Source organism: Oncorhynchus kisutch, linkage group LG3 (assembly GCF_002021735.2).
Source record: "Oncorhynchus kisutch isolate 150728-3 linkage group LG3, Okis_V2, whole genome shotgun sequence".
NCBI lineage: Eukaryota > Metazoa > Chordata > Actinopteri > Salmoniformes > Salmonidae > Oncorhynchus > Oncorhynchus kisutch.
This window is the reverse complement of record NC_034176.2, coordinates 22,877,178-22,896,770: the sequence shown is the minus strand read 5'-3', so window position 1 is coordinate 22,896,770 and position 19,593 is coordinate 22,877,178. Positions and strand designations below refer to the sequence as shown.

The window sequence follows — 19,593 nt, the reverse complement described above, 5'->3', positions numbered from 1 at the left end:
ATACACACACACACACACACACAGTAATGCTTGTCTTGCATTGATTGTCCCAGCCCATGAAGCCTCTGAGGGCAGCGGCCACCACCTCCCAGCCGATGCTGACCATCCAGCAGATAGAGACCATCTTCTTCAAGGTGACGGAGCTCCATGAGATCCACAATGACTTCTACAATGCCCTGCTACCCAGAGTTCAGGAGTGGTGCCACAACCAGTGTGTGGGCGATCTCTTCCAGAAACTGGTGAGCATTATTATTGTTGTGTAAAGACCTAGGAAATGCTGTTATGGTTCTTTTGTGTTAGTTCTTCCAGATGCATTTGTTCCTTTGTTCATAAGTACAAAAACGTGAAATAGACCCCCCCCAGCCACAAACTGCATTCTTCTGTGAGTAAGCAGATATTTATCCAATAAGTCAGTCACTTTTAAAGACAATATTAGTAGACTTCCTTTGATCATTAATAATACTGAAGAGAGATTTAAAGAGTAGAAAAAGGGAGTTAGACTGGCTATAATGTGCGGTGGATGCTGGACCCCACATGTGAGCAGACTGCCTGGAGACATATCCCACACAGATAAAAGCCTGGCTATAGCACATAACAGGCAGTAAAGGAGGACAAAACATCACTAAGAGGCTCCTGACTGCAAAGAGCTGCCTCAGTATGACAGTGGAGGAAAGGAAGATGCATGAAACAAAATCACATAATTTGTCCTTTGTTTAATGACTGTTTGCAAGTACACTCGCTGCCGTGTGTGTGTGTGTGTGTGTGTGTGTGTGTGTGTGTGTGTGTGTGTGTGTGTGTGCACAGTCATAAAAAAATGACAAATTATGACTGATAGGATGCATGTTATCAATGCTGTTTTTGTTGAAAGGCCATACCTCGTCTGATCGCTATTCTCAGCACCATGAGAAGGGAAAGCAACTAGTATGACCGGAGTAGAGAGCAGCCAAAACTGGGTACATGAATCCAACAACAGGTTAACTACATCGTATCTACTCTCTATTGTATCTCTCTATTATAGGCCAGCCAGCTAGGAGTGTACAGGGCCTTTGTGGATAACTATACGGTTGCTGTGGAGACGGCTGACAAGTGCTGCCAGGCCAACATACAGTTTGCTGAAATATGTCAGGTATGTATTGTATTTTATATGTCTACTTTTACAAGGGCAACGTTTCGGATAGAATACCTCATCCCCAGGCTCAATTGCTAGAACCGGCTGGGTGGACAGAGATTAAAATAAATATTACTGTGATGCTGTGTTGAAATGGTGTACCATTTCTCGTATCATTATGCCTTTCTCAATTCCTGTTGTGCCCTCAGAATCTTAAGGTCATAAGCACCAAGGAATGCAAAGACCAGGCAAAAAATTCACTGGAAAGTAAGTGTAATTTCATTATTTTGAACAATTCACAGTCAAAATGAACTAAACCTTACATTTATTTAAATATATATAGATTATGAAGAATTCAACCCTCTAGTTATTTGAATTCAGAAAGAGTGGTACATGCTTAGTTAAAGCATATTGAATATGACCCTCAACCTCAAGGTGTCCTATGTTGTTAGTTCTGTGTTGCCTTGTCCTGCCTTGGACTTTATATACTTTATGACCCTGTCCCCCTCAGCTCTGCTCTATAAACCTGTGGACAGAGTCACCCGCAGCACCTTGGTTCTGCATGTAAGTCAAATCAACACACTGAAGATTTTTTTCCCTTCAGACCTAAATTTCTTTTATGAAAACAATGCTTCACATATCTTAGAAAAAGTGATCATAATTTATCTCAAATTAATGTATTTTTTCTTTCTCTATTTCACATTTTCTCTTTCTTCTCTTCCTATCTTTTTCTTTCTCTCTTTTGCCCTCTCTCTCTCCTTTCTAATTATTTATTTCTTTCTCCCTTTCTTTCTCTCTTTCTTTCTCTCTTTCCTCCTTTCTTTCACCCTCTTTCTTTCACTCTCTCTCCTTTCTCTTCCTTTCTTACTATTTCTCTCTCATTCTTTGTTTCTCTCGTTTCTTTCTTTCACCCTCCTTTCTTTTTTATTTTCCTTTCTTACTATTTCTCTCCTTTCTTACATTTTTTATTTTGCTCTCTTTTTCTTTATTTCTTTCTCTTTCTTTCACCCGGTTTATCTTTCTTTCTTTCTTTCACTCCTCTCTTTCCCTCTTTCTTTATTTCACCCTCTTTCTTTCCTTTCTTTTTCTTTCTTTCTTACTCTTTCTCCTCCTATTTTATTCTTTCTTTCTCTCTCCGCTCTTTCTCTCTTTCTTTCCATCTTTCTCTCCTTTGTTTCTTACTCTTTCACTCTTTTTCTATCTCTCTCTTACTTTCTCTCTCTCTCTCCTCTCCTTTCTTTTTCTTTCACCTTTCTCCCCCCTCTTTTCCTTTCTTTCTTTCACCCGCTCTTTCTTTCACCCGCTCTTTCTTTCACCCTCTTTCTATCTTTTTCTCTTTCTCTCTCAGGACCTGTTGAAACACACGCCCTCCAGCCACCCAGACTATCCACTGCTGCAGGATGCCCTGAGAATCTCCCAGAACTTCCTGTCCAGCATTAACGAGGAAATCACCCCACGCAGGCAGTCTATGACAGTGAAGAAGGGAGAGGTCAGTGTGGCAGGCTATGACATGAGGTGGCATGCATTTTGGACAACCGACTGCCCAAACAGAAAGTTTCAAGTGACCAAATCGAATTTGTGTATGTTCAGGCAGCAGTCATTTTGGCTCCACTAGTTGTCACAGTAACGACGGGTGTGTGTGTGCAGTAGGGTATGCTGATTGGTGCTTGTGCTTCCTGTCACTCAGAAGTTATGTAGCAAGCTAAGGTGACAACAATGCCTGCCATGGACTTTTGCTTTGAATGTTCAAAATCATAATGTAAGAAGACTTTTAAAGCCTCAAAGGATAAGATGTTCCATCTTTCAAACGATACCTATTTGGCTAGCCACAGCAGTCAACTAGCTAGCTAGCACATTCACTAATTTATTTGTAACCAATTAACAAGATAGTTAGCTACCACATGTTCTTGTCAAACTGTCAGCAGAGTAGCTAGCAAGAAACAATATATGCTGAATAAAAGTCTAAAAACCACTTGAGGGCAAATAAATCAGATTTGGCAAGGAATCAGATTTGTCAGATTCTGTGTGCTTTTTTGCAGGAAAAATATCAGATTCGAATCAGATATGCAAATGTATAGGATTTGAGTCGCTTCAAACTGCCAATGTGAACACGGCTTTTGAGGCACACAGACACCCGAACCTGGTCTTGTGGCTATCTGGACCTCCCTTATAATGCTTTCATACTTGTCTTCTTTTCAGACACTTTGATGTCACACTGCACCATTCCATAAGCAAAATAGTGTCAGATTACACAGCCTGCGTCTTGTCCATTCAGACAGTTACAGTAGTTAGCATAATAAGATCGATTCCCCCAAGCAACACAGGTTCAGAGCTATACATTAGGAATCTGAGGGTTAGCAAATCAGTGCTTCTCAGTTCCTGTAAAAGCCAGGGAAAAGGTGTGAATAAGATCGATTCCCCCAAGCAACACAGGTTCAGAGCTATACATTAGGAATCTGAGGGTTAGCCAATCAGTGCTTCTCAGTTCCTGTAAAAGCCAGGGAAAAGGTGTGTCTGTAAACTCCAATAAACCTGCGTTGTGAGTCAGATTCCTGCTGAGTCATCTCTGCCTGTCTGGTTTATTAGTGGAGGAAGTGGAGCGTAGAGGAAGCTCATGACAAAATAGTATGGTTCTGGCCAGGAAAGCCCATCGCACTGCCTACATCCTTGTCCTGGCTCCCCCACTCCCATCTTCCTTTCCCACTCTGAAGTCTGCTTCCCAGAAAAGACCTGTAGCACGTCTTATCAAGTATCTGTCCACCCTTTCCCGTGGCAGCACGTACTAGTTACTTACCCTCACTCCCTCACCCCTGCTGAATTTCATCTATTATTACTGGAAACCTGTCCAACTATGTCCATCAGACGTCTTACAATAAGTAAACGTGAGAATGGAACTCAGACAAATTACATTTCTGTATGGGTTGGCTCTATTGTAGTATTCCACAATTCATAGGCCTCTATTTGCTAAAGGCAAAATAAATGTAGTACTTGTAAGTGACTGGAGTTTGGTAGCTAACTGGATAAACTTTCTGTGGTGATTGAAATCCAGGGTTTGATTTAGTTGGGCCTAGGGTTGCAAAGGGTCGGAAACTTTCCTGTAAATTTCCGGAGATTTTCCCTGGGAAGTTGAGCCCCAGAATTTTGGGAATTTTGCTTAAATTCATCAAAAAGGTTAGCTTATAACAGTGAACCTTTCTTTGTGGGATACACATAAGGCAATTATAGGTCTTGTGGCATATTTTGGTTAAACTATCCCCAATTAAATGGAATTGCAACTCTCTGCATGCACAGTGCACTCTTCCATCACATATCCTCCTGATTCTCAAGCTCTTGCACACTAGTGAGATGCTATTGAGCCCACACAACTACACTGTCTGAGCCGAGGACTACATGCTTTCTGGTAAGTTTTGATTACAATACTGGGTGGGGTGAATATATTTTATGACATAACAAAAAATCATGTAACTAATAAATAGTCTACAGCAAAGTGTGTTTAAATCATTTCTAACTTGTTAGTTGCTATCATGTGGGTTTTAGCTTGCTTGAGCCTGCTAACTAAGGAGTGTTAATCCATACATGTTAAATACAATAAAAAATATCTTACAAAGGAGTTGTTTAATCTAACTGCTTAACTATTTATCTGTATATGGAATTGTATATATTTTTCTTCTAATCTTTACAGGAAAATGCCACAGGCACTATCTGATGTGTGGAGACAGTTCACTGCAGCTGATGTAGAAGGAAAAGCTGGATACATTTGCAAATACTGTGCCAAATCATATGTGAAGAATGAAACAAAGATGCAGAATCACCTGGCCAAGTGCATAAAGTTCCCTCAGCGCTCACAACAAGCAACCTCTTACAAAAGTCCCTCTACTTCTATTCGAGGTGAAAATGATGAATCGGACACCTTATCGATATCAACAGCTCATGGTCCTCCTCGAATCAGAATCATTTTATTCCCTTCTGTTGTTCAGTGAAATCTTCCCATGTGAAGAGTCAACCCATTTAATTAATGCTCAATACATAATAAAATTTCTATTGGATGTATTTAATCATTTGAAATTATGTCTACTTATGATAAGGTAAAAGGTTTATGTTTCTGTCTCTATATGATATGGTAAATATTTCTAATGCAAAAAGCATCTACATTTAAATGGTATTCATTTTCATATATTTCCATTATATTCCCAGGGAAAGTTTCCACCTCCTAGTTGGGCCCATCTTACCAATTTTGTCATCAGATAGTCATCCTCCATTTTGAGATATGTCAACGTAACCGATGACCATGTAAATACAGTGACCATAAATCCACGAGGGCATCTCCCTGGTGGAGATTTCCTTGTTTTTGCATAAATGTGGTTAGGATGGATTGGTAGAGTCCCACATGGGTGCTATTTAAAAAAAAATATAATAATTATAAGCAGCTTTCAGCCCGTAGGGTCAAAGGTCAGTATTAACAGTCAAGCATTCACAGCCCCGCTCTGGCCACAGGAAGAGCAGATGTCACTACATCAGTTACCAACTGCCCACTGGACTGGTCGGGCAGGCAGGATTATTAGGATCTATTCCTGTAAACACTGGCTCTTTTCTTTAACGAGTCCGACACGAAGGATATACTGCTTTCTCGGGAACTGCCCAAATCCCCGTCATTTGCATGGAGAAAAGACGGAGAAAAAGGGGGAGGAGGTTGGGCTGCCTTCTGAGAATTCGTAGGCAAGTGATTAAACCCCCGCTTTCATCCGTTCTATTGGCCAATGGGGTGTGTGTCTATTTGTCAATACCAGCTGATGCTCGATGTCTAATATTAAAGAAGTCTCGAGGTATTGCTCGCCTGAGGTAGAGTACCTTATGATAAACTGCAGACCACACTATCTATCAAGAGAGTTCTCATCTATATTATTCGTAGCCATCTATTTACCACCACAAACCTATGTTGGCACTAAGATCGCACTCAACTAGCTGTATAAGGCCATAAGCAAACAAGAAAATGCTCATCCAGAAGCAGCGCTCCTAGTAGCTGGGGACTTTAATGCAGGCAAACATAAATCCGTTTTACCGAATTTCCACCAGTATGTTAAATGTGCAACCAGAGGAAAAGAAACTCTAGACAACATTTACTCCACACACACAGATGCATACAAAGCTCTCCCTCGTCCTCCATTTAGCAAATCCGACTATAAATCTATCCTCCTGATTCCTGCTTACAAGCAAAAACTAAAGCAGGAAGTACCAGTGACTCGCTCAATACGGAAGTGGTAAGATGACGCGGATGCTACGCTACAGGACTGTTTTACTAGCATAGACGGGAATATGCTCCGCGATTCATCCAATGGCATTGAGTATACCACCTCAGTCATTGGCTTCATCAATAAGTGCATCGACGACGTGCGCGGACCAACTGGCAAGTGTCTTCATTGACATTTTCAACCTCTCCCTGACTGAGTCTGTAATACCTACATGTTTCAAGCAGACCACCATAGTCCCTGTGCCCAAGGAAGCAAAGGTAACCTGCCTAAAAGTAATCCCGCCCCGTAGCACTCACGTCCGTAGCCATGAAGTGCTTTGAAAGGCTGGTCATGGCTCACATCAACAGCATCATCCCAGATAAGCTAGACTCACTCCAATTCGCATACCACCCCAACAAATCCACAGATGACGTAATCTCCATTGCACTCCACACTGCCCTTTCCCACCTGGACAAAAGGAACACTGATGTGAGAATGATATTAATTGACTACTGCTCAGCTGGTAAGGGTAGGCAACAACACGTCTGCCATGCCGATCCTCAACACTGGGGCCCCTCAGGGCTGTGTGCTTAGTCCCCTCCTGTACTCCCTGTTTATCCACAACTGTGTGGCCAAACACGACTCCAACACCATCATTAAGTTTGCTGACAACACAACAGTGGTAGGCCTGATCACTGACAATGATGAGACAGCCTATAGGGAGGTCAAAGACCTGGCAGTGTGGTGCTAGGACAACAACCTCTCACTCAATGTGAGCTAGACAAAGGAGCTGATCATGGACTACAGGAAAAGGCGGGCTGAACAGGCCCCCATTAACGTCGACGGGGCTGTAGTGGAGCGAGTCGAGAGTTTCAAGTTCCTTGGTGTCCACATCCCCAACAAACTATCATGGTCCAAACACACCAAGACAGTTGTGAGGAGGGCACAACAACACCTTTTCCCCCCTCAGGAGACTGAAAAGATTTGGCATTTGGCATGGGTCCCCAGATGCTTAAGTTAAGTTCTACAGCTGCACCATCGAGAGCATTTTGACCGGTTGAATCACTGCCTGGTATGACAACTGCTCGGCATCTGACCGTAAGGCGCTACAAAGTGTAGCCATAAGACTGCTGAACAATGAATCAAATGGCCACTGAGACTATTTGAACTGCACAGTTGGTTAAGGGATTGTAAGTAAGCATTTCACGTTGTATTTGGCACGTGACAAAAAAGTTTGATTTGATTTTCTTTGATAAAAAGACACTGATTTAACTTGTCTTTCATTTACACTTTTTACAACCAGGTCTCAAATCTGTTTGAGGACAGATGTTTATTTATGAGAAGAGACTATCTTTATCCCAGCAGCTTCTAGAAGTTAGTTAAAATATTGTTACTATTCAGCAGAGGTGACACCTATTTCCTTATTATTCGAGTGACAAGCAAATCACAAGGTCTGAGTCTCAAGTCGAGTCCAAAGTAGAACGGGTTGAGTTTCACAAGTTTTTTTCAAGTCAGGAAAAAAAAAAACCTATACGTGCAATGACTGAAATACAAATCTGTGTCTAGTTATTGAGACTACCAGAGGGCTTTTTTCATTATTCTTGTCTACAACAAATTTCGATTATGTAGTTAATTTTAACAACAAATTCCAAATTCAAGTAAATGATAAATTATCAGACCAGTAGCCCTATGCTAGAAATTGTTGCTTGATGCAAAAAAAACTCACTGTGCTAGCTCACTCGACCTGTTGATTGAAAGTCCAATCAGAGGGCCAAGTGTGCGTTTTAACTACCCAATCTGCGTGACGCTGGCATGCAGTTGTCTCTGGCTGCTTGGACAGTAGAGACTCTGTGCAACAAAATGAGTGACGTTTTGTAAAACGTTACAAAACCTGGCCAGATAATTTCAAGTCAAAGTCGAGTCCCGAGTCTTGAGGCTCCAAGTCCAAGTAAAGTTATTTTATTTTTTGTCGAGTGTCAGGTCATCAAATATGTCATGGGACTCGAGTCCTCACCTCTGCTATTCAGTGCAAGTATTCCTTTTAGAGATGCTCCTCCTGTCTAGAACCAGTCAGGCCACATACATCAGATACTGGTTCCACTTGAGGGCCATAATAACATGTTGTGACCATGTGTCATATGTAGGGATACAAAATTCTAGCAACTTTCAATAAATTCCCTGGTTATCCCGAAATCACGGAGTTTTGCAACCCTAGTCATGTGATTCATCAGAGTACATTTATTGTTTATGAAACCCACTCGACAACTACTGATTCTGTGTTCTGGGTATAATCTGTGTTCTGTGAATTGATTGAATGAGGTGGTTAAGGGTGTGAATATGAATAGATAAAATATCCAATGAATGTATGATTCCCTGTTTTGCCTCTGTAGAACCGTCAGCTGCTGAGGGACTGCTTCATGGTGGAGCTGGTGGAGGGATCCAGAAAGCTTCGCCATGTCTTCCTCTTCACAGACTTACTTCTCTGTGCCAAGTTGAAGAAACAGACTGCAGGGTAAGTGTAGATTTACTGGTGGACCAGATGGTTTGTTTAATATCCTGGCTGTGGTGTTCCTTACGTCTGTGTGTGTGTGTTTGATGGTTCTTGTGTGTGTGTTTGTCGCTCTCCAGGAAAGGCCAGCAGTATGACTGTAAGTGGTACATCCCACTGTCAGACCTCACCTTCCAGACCATCGAGGACTCGGAGGCCACGCCCATACCCCAGGTCCAAGACGAGGAGATTGACGCCATGAAGATCAGAATCTCACAGATCAAGAATGAGCTCCAGAGAGAGAAGGTGACAACAGATATCAGAAAGAGGGGAAGTCCCTATAGTGTTATAACAGATCACTTTATTATAATTATGTTGAAACACTTGACCAGATCATGACTTCATAAGAGCCATTAATGACTGAGACAGTGCTATACATTGAGACGGCAGCAGCTGTCTGAGTGCTCTTCTTCTATATGCGTCTGTGCAGAGAACCACTAAAGGAGGGAAGGCGATAGAGCGTTTGAGGAAGAAGCTGTTGGAGCAGGAGTCTCTGCTGCTGCTCATGTCCCCCAGCATGGCCTTCAGAGTGGCCAACAGGAACGGCAAGGTGAGCCAGCCACTGACTGATTCCTCTCTCTCTGCACCTATGGTCCTGCAAGGTCATATCTAACAACTACACAGCTCATTGTTTGTACTTTGAAATATTTTGGTCCAGGATCTGCTGCCCCCTACAGGTGTAGAAATGTGGTACAGCATTGCTAAGATGTCTGTTGTATTGTACAGCATGTTCCTTTGTGTGTTTCAGGGCTTCACATTCCTCATCTCGTCAGATTACGAACGTGCAGAGTGGAAGGACATCATCCGCGAGCAACAGAAGAAGTGTGAGTGTTCTCTGCAACATAAGCTATGCTTGTGACAATCCCATAATTGAGCTGATGGTGGCCGTCAGTCTCTCTCTGAACTCCATTCCCTCCTGTAGGTTTCAAAAGCTTCTCTCTGACCTCCCTGGAGCTGCAGATGCTCACCAACTCATGTGTGAAGCTTCAGACGGTCCATACTATACCAATGACCATGAATAAAGAAGGTAGGCCATTGACACAACTGATACAGTATTAGTAAGGATGGAAGGCTGGTTAGTAATGCCACACTTATTAATAATAAGAGAGGGAGATGTTTATTAGTATTGTTTTTGATTGAACAACTCTCATGACTTTTCCCTCTCCTCTCTTTAGAAGATGAATCGTCTGGATTCTATGGTTTTCTGAATGTCATTGTTCACTCTGCATCAGGCCTCCAACAGAGCTTGAGTAAGTGGCTCAGTTGTGTATTTTCTCCATATTTTTGGTGTCCTACCCTGATCACCTTGAATGGAGCATAGCCAAGGCTGTCCTTCCCTTCCGCTGTCAGTCTCCTCCAGTCCGGCTGTCACCTGGCAGTCAGCAGAAATTCCCATGGGGAGCAGCTGCTGGGGAACAGTCAGAACTCTGAGGATTAACAAGGAACACTGTGGTCCGGCCACAGCTGGTCTGGATGGAAAACCCCTGTCGTCTCACTCTTTGTCCCAAATACAGTCACGCGTACAGCTCAGATGCATACAGTTTTTCTTATTTTATAACAAATCTGACCTGTTAATCCAGATGTAAACATACTCTGGAGAGGAAATATTATCCTCAGTACTTACCAGATTCAGATGGCATGGCAAGTTGTATTGTGAGGATTGTCATAAAGTATGGTTTAACAGTGTAGGGCAAAGTACATGTATACTCCTCCATCCAGGTCTTACTGTGACTCAGTGTGTATCCCTATTAACCATGCTAACTCCCATTAACTGTTTCTTCTTCCACACAGATCTCTACTGCACTCTGGAGGTGGACTCCTTTGGCTACTTTGTGAACAAAGCCAAGACACGAGTGTACAGAGACTCCACACAACCCAAGTGGAACGAGGTGAGGATGCCACGTGCCAGTTAGTGTCCTGTCTATTCAGCCTTATCTGCTGGATTGATTTTTATGCTGTTTCCCTGCAGGAGTTTGAGATTGAGCTGGAAGGCTCTCAGACTCTGAGGCTGCTGTGTTATGAGAAGTGCTACAACAAAGCCAAGCAAAACAAGGAGGACGGAGAGAACACAGACAGGATCATGGCCAAAGGACAGATACAGGTACGGAGTGAGAGTATGAAGCACATTTTGTGTTGCCTGTCACGCTGGTCTACAGTGTCAACAGTGACATAGCTGAATTAACTAATTGGCCACAGTGGTGAAAATGACTTATCTAGTATACCAGCCCCAATAGCTGCCCTGTCTGTGGATAATCCCACCATATGTGGTTCTGTGGTGTGGAAAAGGAAAAGGACTGTGGGGGATGCTCCTGGGTCATCTCAGCCTGACTGGTGATGGGGTGTTGTGACAGAGGGGGATTACAGTTGATAAGGGAAACAGGCTGACCAAATGTAGCCCCTGGTACATATCTATCCAGTGGAAGTGAGACAGAGCGGGACCCCTCTCAGAAGAACCCTGAAAACATCCAATACAGAAAATTGTATGTTTGTCTTTTGAATAGACAATGTGCTGTTTCTATTGTCTTTTTGGACAATCCACAACCAACGTGGTCCCACACTTCAATTCAATTGTGTGTGACCCTCTGGCCTGGGTCTGATCTGTTTGTGGAATTTGAGATAAGTGCTGATTGGAGAGGCAGTCTGAACATTGTGTGTGCATGTGTGCCCAAATGTTTGGGGATTAAAAAGAGACAGATCAGATGTGGGAGGATTTGGTTGAAAGGAGAAAGGGTCAGACAAAGGCACTCAGTTAGGAGGAGCCAGTAGACCCAAAACATATCTACCAACTAACTGGTGACTGATGAGGATCCTGTAGGAGGCTTGGGGTTGTAGTGCTCATAACAACCTCTGAGCAGCCGCCAGCGTGTGTCCATAATCACAGGAGGAGGGGATTCTCAGGAGTTAATCCACAGATCCATCTGGGAACTGGAACAACAGGGAGGCAGCGTGGTCGAGTGGCTGCCTTTGTTCAACTTATTTTTTATCTGGCGTGGAAGGATTGATAGCATGACAGGGTTAAGAAGTTGACAGGACACACACACTTGTGGGGGACTCTACTGGACCACTAAAAGACTATGCAGGCCTCAGGATTCTATGAGACAATCCAATAACCATATCAGATCAGAGGGATCCATGCTGTTAGTTGGGGATTGTTTAGGACAGAGTGGCTGATTTGGAAGATTATTTTCTGGACTGCTGTCTTGATTTGTTTGTCCCATTGTTTGGTACAGTACATTAGTGGTGGAAGTAGAGTGTGAGCGACTGAGTCTCAACTAAAAGAATGGGTGAGACCTGTACTGAAGAGCTGATTCTGGATCAGACCAGCAGTCAGTTCACTAGCAGCTGTTCTCTGGAGGATGAGGGGGACACAGGTCCCAGGAAGCCCCCAGGCACAGGGGCACGACTGTGGGGCAAGGTCCGCAGCACTCTGCTCAGACAGAAGGTAAAGACATGGCACACATAAGAGAGAGAATGGTCTTTCTTTATTTTTGTCATGGATACTATTTGATTAGGAACATTAATAGAGGGTAGGGTAGATATTTTAATATGTACATACATCCTTAGTTGGTACATATTTTAAGTATCCTTGAATGTGTTATATTCTCATACTTAATACTCTATTCTCTTTTGATAAGTCCACTGCCTTATGTAAGAGAGATGTCCACAGAACAAAAAGATTAAGATTATCAGAGTTATATTGAGTGTCTGTTGGTTCCTTGGCTGAGAGGACATCTGTCATGGTAGGTCATCTGAAGACCATGAGATGATGTTATCACAACACTTGTGCCTGACCACTAGAAATAACTGTTGGCAGCTTGGTATTAGTCAGATGATTAAAATAGCACAGTAACTTGAGTTGACACTACTCAACCATATGGAGTTTATGTAAGGATGAGGGAAAGTGATGGGTAACTGATATGTAAGACCCAGGCTTACTGATTGGAAAGAAATGCAAAATAACCATCTTCATCATTGAATCAATCCTTTTGTCCAGTTTGAGCTTTTCTTCTGTGACATTATAATTTCCTTCTAATATGGACAGTTTCATTAAGTTTGATTTGTTATATTCTGCTTTAGTCTCTGATCAATTGGAAAGGATCAAGAGGCTAACTGTGCGAAACATTCTTACAAAGCAGGATTTTGAGTGGTTTAAATATCTCATTGGTTCTTAATAATACAATGGATGTCATTAATACAGTACTATAACATGTCTGTACTGAGATAAAGACTGCATCAATCCCACAGTATCATGATGTCCATACAGCGTCTGTCTGCACAGCGTTACTGGGTCAGATGATTGCTCTGACTGACAGATGTCTCCATATTTTCTAGCTGGATCCCCAGGCCCTGCAAAGCAAAGACTGGCAAAGAACAGTCATCACCATGAACGGAGTATGTATTACCAGCATAGAAAATGTTAAATCTTCACTGTTTTGCACAAATCTTTTCCAAAACCACAACATCTTACTGTTTTTTATTTTGCAAAGGGAGCGTTTTTGGCACCACTTTATACTCCAGTGGCCAGTGTAAACATTGTTGAATAAGTTATCTAGGCCTGTATAACATGGTAATTACAATGGTTTTTCACATGATGATTACTGGGGTATAAAGACTTTTCAATATTAAGTGTGACCCCTGTATTTACATGTACTGTGTTGATGATGTTACATGCAATAGTCTTCATTTCTCTGACTGCTGGCTAATTCTTAACTTCTCTTGGTGCAGATTGAGGTGAAGCTGTCAATGAAGTTCACCAGCAGAGAGTTCAGTCTAAAGAGAATGCCCTCGCGGAAACAGTCAGGCGTGTTTGGGGTGAAAATAAGTGTTGTAACCAAGTGAGTGAATGTGTCTTTGTTAGCCTCTGTATAATCTCAGCACCCAGAACCAAATCAGCTCATGTTAAGCCTGTCATGAGAGCCTCAGTGTAATGCATACCACATTTCTGTGACCAACACAGATCAGACCTAATATTGCCAAATTAATGGTATACCTCCTCCAACCTCCTTCACTTTCAATGTAAAGCCAGGAATAACTCTCAAAGACATGCCTTGTTTGGGTTTTTCTATTTTCATAGGGATCCTGATCATGATCATTTGTAAAGTAACTCTAAACTCCAGTCCCTTATGGGCAGCTTTTATTTGAGAAAACATCATTTTATAGTGCTGAAGATGCAATACTGCAGGATGGACGTCATGTGTCCAGGATGGATGCCTTTTTAGTGTTCACTTTACTCTCTTTACTCTCTAGAAGGCAGCGGCCATTTCTCCATACTGGGAACAGGTTTTACATACTGGGGAACAGGTTTTACATATTATATTATTAAACAGATATTATATTGAAACAGAAAAAGAATCTCAATATAGTTTATGCACTACCACAATACCTAAACACCAGCTGTGAGGTCAGAAATGAGACACACAGTTATGCAGTCACAGGTAACAGTAGTGTAAAGCACTGGACTTCTCGTTCTCCTGCATTGATCCTGTTTTAATCCTGGTGTTTGTGTGTATGTGTGTGTTTGTGTGTATGTGTGTGTTTGTGTGTGTGTCCTTGACAGACGGGAGCGGTCCAAAGTGCCCCTTATCGTGAAGCAGTGTGTAGAGGAGATCGAGCGCCGGGGCATGGAGGAGGTGGGAATCTACCGGGTCTCAGGGGTGGCCACAGACATCCAGGCCCTGAAGGGTGCATTTGATGCCAGTGAGTACACAGACCTTGGATCTCCTCCATAGCAAATAATACGCAGGTTGACGTTTATTGTCACGAGTCTTGTACTGGAGGCAGAACTGAGCGATTTTCCCTTAGATAGGCCAACTGCAAAATCAAAATAGGCTATATTGTAAAAATTCACGACAATAAAACATTTGTTTTTTGTCCTCAACATAACTTTAATCAGATGTTATGACTTTGTGGCTGTGACAGCTAGTGAGCACTCTGCAGAGCTGCCTCCATAACGTGACCAACAACGCAAACCTGCAAATAATACAGCAGGAGGTATACAATGTCATTAATGGATTGCTATTATTTATACCGTCTTGCAGCTTACTGTTCCCCCATGATTATCATTCATTTCCTTCCTGTGATTGACAGACAACAAGGATGTGTCGGTGATGATGAGTGAGATGGATGTGAATGCAATTGCTGGAACGCTGAAGCTGTATTTCCGTGAGCTGCCGGAACCTCTTTTCACAGATGACCTGTACCCCAACTTCGCTGGAGGCATCGGTCAGTCTCTCCTTGTAACCTCAAAGCCTACCATTGCTTTTCATATTGTCATAGTGAATACAGCATAAGCGTGAAATTTAACAAACCATCAAACATAGATCAGGTAGTACAGTTACCATAAAAAGCTAACTAATTGTATCCTCTTTCAGCCCTGTCAGACAGTGTGGCTAAGGAGAGCTGTATGCTGAACCTGCTGCTATCACTCCCAGAACCCAACCTGGTCACCTTCCTCTTTCTGCTGGACCACCTAAAGAGGTATAGTCCCCCAAAGTGGCATCGTATTCTATTCTGTCACATAAATACAGTCAGATAGCTGTCATTCAAATCCTCTTGCTAATCTCTCCTTCCTTTTTCTCTGCATCCCACAAGCTGAGACTTCATCTCATCTGTGTTCTTACAGGATTGCTGATAATGAGAGCGTTAACAAGATGTCTTTCCACAACCTGGCCACGGTCTTTGGCCCCACCCTGCTCCGCCCCTCTGAGAAAGACAGCAAGATCCCAAGCAATGCCACGCAGCCCATCACTATGAATGACAGCTGGTCACTGGAGGTTATGTCACAGGTACTATAGTGTCTATTGAAAGTAAGCTTCGATGTTGATTTTTGTTGCTGAGGTAGATTGAGGTACACCACATATGCAAAAACATGTGGACACCCCTTCAAATTAGTTGGTTCTGCTATTTCAACCACACCCGTTGCTGACAGGTGTATAAAGTTGGGCACACAGCCATGCAATCTCCATAGACAAACATTGGCAGTAGAATTGCCTTACCGAAGAGCGCAGCGACTTTCAACTTGGCACCGTTATAGGATGACACCTTTCCATCAAGTCAGTTCGTAAAATTTCTACCCTGCAAGAGCTGTCCAGGTTAACTGTAAGTGCTGTTATTTTGAAGTGGAAACGTCTAGGACCAACAACGGCTCAGGCATGAAGTGGTAGGCCGCACAAGCTCACAGAACGGGACCGCCGAGAGCTGAAGCGTGTAGAAATCATCTGTCCTCGGTTGCAACACTCACTACTGAGTTCCAAACTGCCTCTCGAAGCAACGTCTGCACAATAACTGTTCGTCGGGAGCTTCATGAAATGGGTTTCTATGGCCTAGCAGATGGACACAGGTCTAAGATCACCATGCGCAATGCCAAAGCGCAATGTAAAGCTCGTCGCCATTGGACTCTGGATCAGTGGAAACGCGTTTTCTGTAGTGATGAATCACGCTTCACCATCTGGCAATCCGACGGACGAATGTGGGTTTGGCGGATGCCAGGAGAATGCTACGTGCCCGAATGTATAGTGCCAACTGTAAAGTCTGGGGCTGTTTTTCATGGTTCAAGCTAGGCCCCTTAGTTCTAGTGAAGGTAAATCTTAATGATACAGCATACAATGACATTATAGATAATTCTGCCCTTCCAACTTCTGTTTTAGTATGATAATGTCACCGTGCACAAAGCAAGGTTCATACAGAAATGGTTTGTCGAGATCGGTGTGGAAGAACTTGACTGGCCTGCACAGAGCTCTGACCTCAACCTCATCAAACACCTTTGAGATGAATTGGAACGCCTACTGCGAGCCAGGCTTAATCGCCCAACATCAGTGCCTTACCTCACTAATGCTCTTGTGGCTGAATGGAAGCAAGTCCCCGCAGCAATGTTAGTGGAAAGGCTTCCCAGAAGAGTGGAGGCTGTTATAGCAGCAAAGGGGGGACCAACTCCATATTAATGGCCATGATTTTGTAATGAGACGTTCGACGAGCAGGTGTTCACATACTTCTGGTCATGTGGTGTATTTGTAGAGCCCATAAGTCTGTGTTATGATTCTAATTATCCCTTTCCTCTGCTCTGTCCCTTTCCCCTTCTGTAGGTACAGGTCCTACTGTATTTCCTTCAGGTTGAAGGCATCCCAACACCAGACAGCAAACGTCAAAGCATCCTTTTCTCCACTGAAGTATAGCGGGAGCATGGACATTTCCATATGAGGAAGAATTTGACAAAATTTTGCCTTCCATGATAAATTGTTGGCTGTGACCAAGAATGGCTGCAGGAGCTAATTAACAACTTTCTGATCAAAGTGTTAACTGAACGTAACATTTTTAGTTGGTCCAAACTTAGCTCCAATTTGAGATAATTTAAAGTTAAGCAAAAACATAATTTAAAGTTAAGCAAAAACATAATTTTTAATTATGTTTTTGCTTAACTTGTCTCATGTTTATTCAACTAGAAGTAATAATTTTGGGCCAACTAAAAATGTTACGTTCAGGTAACACTGATTGAAAAGTTGAGTAAACTAAAAAAAAGGCTCTGGAACCAGTTACTTAGTAATAATTAGTTGAATCCAAAAAATGTTTTTACTGTGCTGAGCAGCAATGGCTGGATTACAGCGCAGCTCCTCGAAATGGCCACCAGATGGAGTTAACAGCACATTCCATACTAGAACTAATACTTCATTACCGTGACCAAAGCCATTCCAATATGATCAATGATCCTAATGTCATCCTTACCTTGTTGACATCAAACATCAAACAAACATCAAACACAAAGAAATCCATTGAATGTGGTCAGATCAAAGCACAGGCCATTCCTTTATATGATTTTCAAAGGTAATAATAGTTTAACCAGATGATGGAAGTGAGGCAAATTGTCAACTCCATGATGCAGCTGTTGCAAAGGAGAAAAACATTCTCTACTACAGTATATTGCACACTGATATTCTGATTAATTTGGGATCTTTAGATATTTATACTTTCATTGTCATTACCACATATTAGGTGTGCTGAGCACTTACAGATAGTGTGTCAAAATGTATTTATGTTACTTATATCCGACAATCAAGTCATTTTAGAGGTACTGGTTATCCACTAATGAGCACAATTCTCAAAACCCGAAAGATACAGTAGTTAAAATCCTTATTATGGAGCTAATTCGTTAGGCCTGTTTCATTGTGGAATCATGTGCCCCCCCCCCCCCCCCCCAGGGGTGTTTACCAGATGTTTATGCAAATGCTGTCTTTATTTTGTAAGGAATGTGAGATTGATCACACTTTTAAGTAGGTATATTTAACATGCAGGCATGTTGACTTAAATATGTTTTAAATATTTTTCTCTTCAAATGCTGCCTATGTGATAGTTTTGGTTAAGAGATTTCTGGCAGGTTAAAAGTGGACCACAAACGTTTATCAGAGTTTTGTTATTTTATAAAGGTCCTACATTGGCCTTAAGCATTTCCTCTTTAGGATAATTTATATTTTGATCTGATTCAATTAGAGCTCATTAATCTGAAAACGCCATCCCTTCACAGGAGGAATTTCGTTTTTTTATTTCAGAAGGGTTAAAACCACAGACTGTTCAGTGTTGTCACGTGGAACTGAGACAGAAATAGCACTGAGCTAAGCTTTGTCTCTTTATTACATTTTAGTGGTAGCCTACCCTACCCTGGTATTGATCCACTAATATTCAAATATCCTGGGTATGAAAACAAATATGGGCATTGTGACGGGCACCATTGTCTTCTGTTGTGTTATTTTGTTTCTAGTAAAATGTATAATGGGGTTTACTGTTCTCTGCCTGGTGAGCTGTAACTTCAAAAGCTCTTGGAAAATGTATCTGTGCTGGCAAAGTGAAAATCATTCCAAATGTTTACAGATATCTGAATTGAGATGTTACGCAAGTTAAGATACCATTATAGCACATATGAAACATACATACATACAAACAGTCAGTTAGCCTATCAGCAATCACTTAATTGACATATCTTTTTCCTTCCAGACACTGTTGTAGTCATTATCCCAATCATTTATGTATATGTACAATAAAGAGTTGATTTCCATGTGCTTTGTATCTTTTTCTTGATTTTCAACAAATTGGATGCAGTCTATCACAGTGCCATCCGTTTTGTCACCAAAGCCCCATATACTACCTACCACTGCGACCTGTATGCTCTCGTTGGCTGGCCCTCGCTTCAAACTCGTCGCCAAACCCACTGGCTCCAGGTCATCTACAAGTCTCTGCTAGGTAAAGCCCTGCCTTATCTCAGCTCACTGGTCACCATAGCAGCACTCACCCATAGCACGCGCTCCAGAAGGTATATCTCACGGTCACCCCCAAAGCCAATTCCTCCTTTGGTCGCCTCTCCTTCCAGTTCTCTGCTGCCAATGACTGGAACGAACTGCAAAAATCTCTGAAGCTGGAGACTCTTACCTCCCTTACTAGCTTTAAGCACCAGCTGTCCGAGCAGCTCACAGATCACTGCACCTGTACATAGCTCATCTGTAAATAGCCCATCCAATCTACCTCATCCCCATACTGTATTTATTTACTTATTTATCTTGCACCTTTGCACACCAGTATCTCAACTTGCACATTCATCCTCTGCACATCCTACCATTCCAGTGTTTAATTGCTATATTGTAATTGCTTTGCCACCATGGCCTATTTATTGCCTTACCTCTCTTATCCTACCTCATTTGCACATGCTGTATATATATTTTCCTACT

At 42.3% G+C, this 19,593-nt stretch overlaps 1 protein-coding gene across 2 annotated transcripts in view; it reads left to right on the top strand.

Annotated features, from left to right (window-relative positions):
• Positions 1–18,930, top strand: part of LOC109878205 (breakpoint cluster region protein-like) — a 37,463-nt gene extending 18,533 nt beyond the window's left edge. The window contains exons 5-24 of one of the 2 annotated variants that reach the window (XM_020470449.2): positions 54–239; positions 1,019–1,126; positions 1,318–1,375; positions 1,620–1,672; positions 2,457–2,597; positions 8,727–8,848; positions 8,965–9,130; positions 9,315–9,434; positions 9,633–9,708; positions 9,807–9,911; positions 10,060–10,134; positions 10,676–10,773; positions 10,854–10,985; positions 13,217–13,276; positions 13,610–13,719; positions 14,442–14,581; positions 14,972–15,106; positions 15,256–15,361; positions 15,507–15,669; positions 16,966–18,930. In XM_020470449.2, coding sequence (XP_020326038.1) covers positions 54–239; positions 1,019–1,126; positions 1,318–1,375; positions 1,620–1,672; positions 2,457–2,597; positions 8,727–8,848; positions 8,965–9,130; positions 9,315–9,434; positions 9,633–9,708; positions 9,807–9,911; positions 10,060–10,134; positions 10,676–10,773; positions 10,854–10,985; positions 13,217–13,276; positions 13,610–13,719; positions 14,442–14,581; positions 14,972–15,106; positions 15,256–15,361; positions 15,507–15,669; positions 16,966–17,055 — 2,244 coding nt within the window. In that variant the 3' untranslated portion in view covers positions 17,056–18,930. Of the gene's footprint in view, positions 1–53; positions 240–1,018; positions 1,127–1,317; positions 1,376–1,619; positions 1,673–2,456; positions 2,598–8,726; positions 8,849–8,964; positions 9,131–9,314; positions 9,435–9,632; positions 9,709–9,806; positions 9,912–10,059; positions 10,135–10,675; positions 10,774–10,853; positions 10,986–11,167; positions 12,327–13,216; positions 13,277–13,609; positions 13,720–14,441; positions 14,582–14,971; positions 15,107–15,255; positions 15,362–15,506; positions 15,670–16,965 lie in introns of those variants that run through there. The other variant, XM_031819188.1, reaches the window with a different exon arrangement.
• Positions 18,931–19,593: the final 663 nt, after the last annotated feature.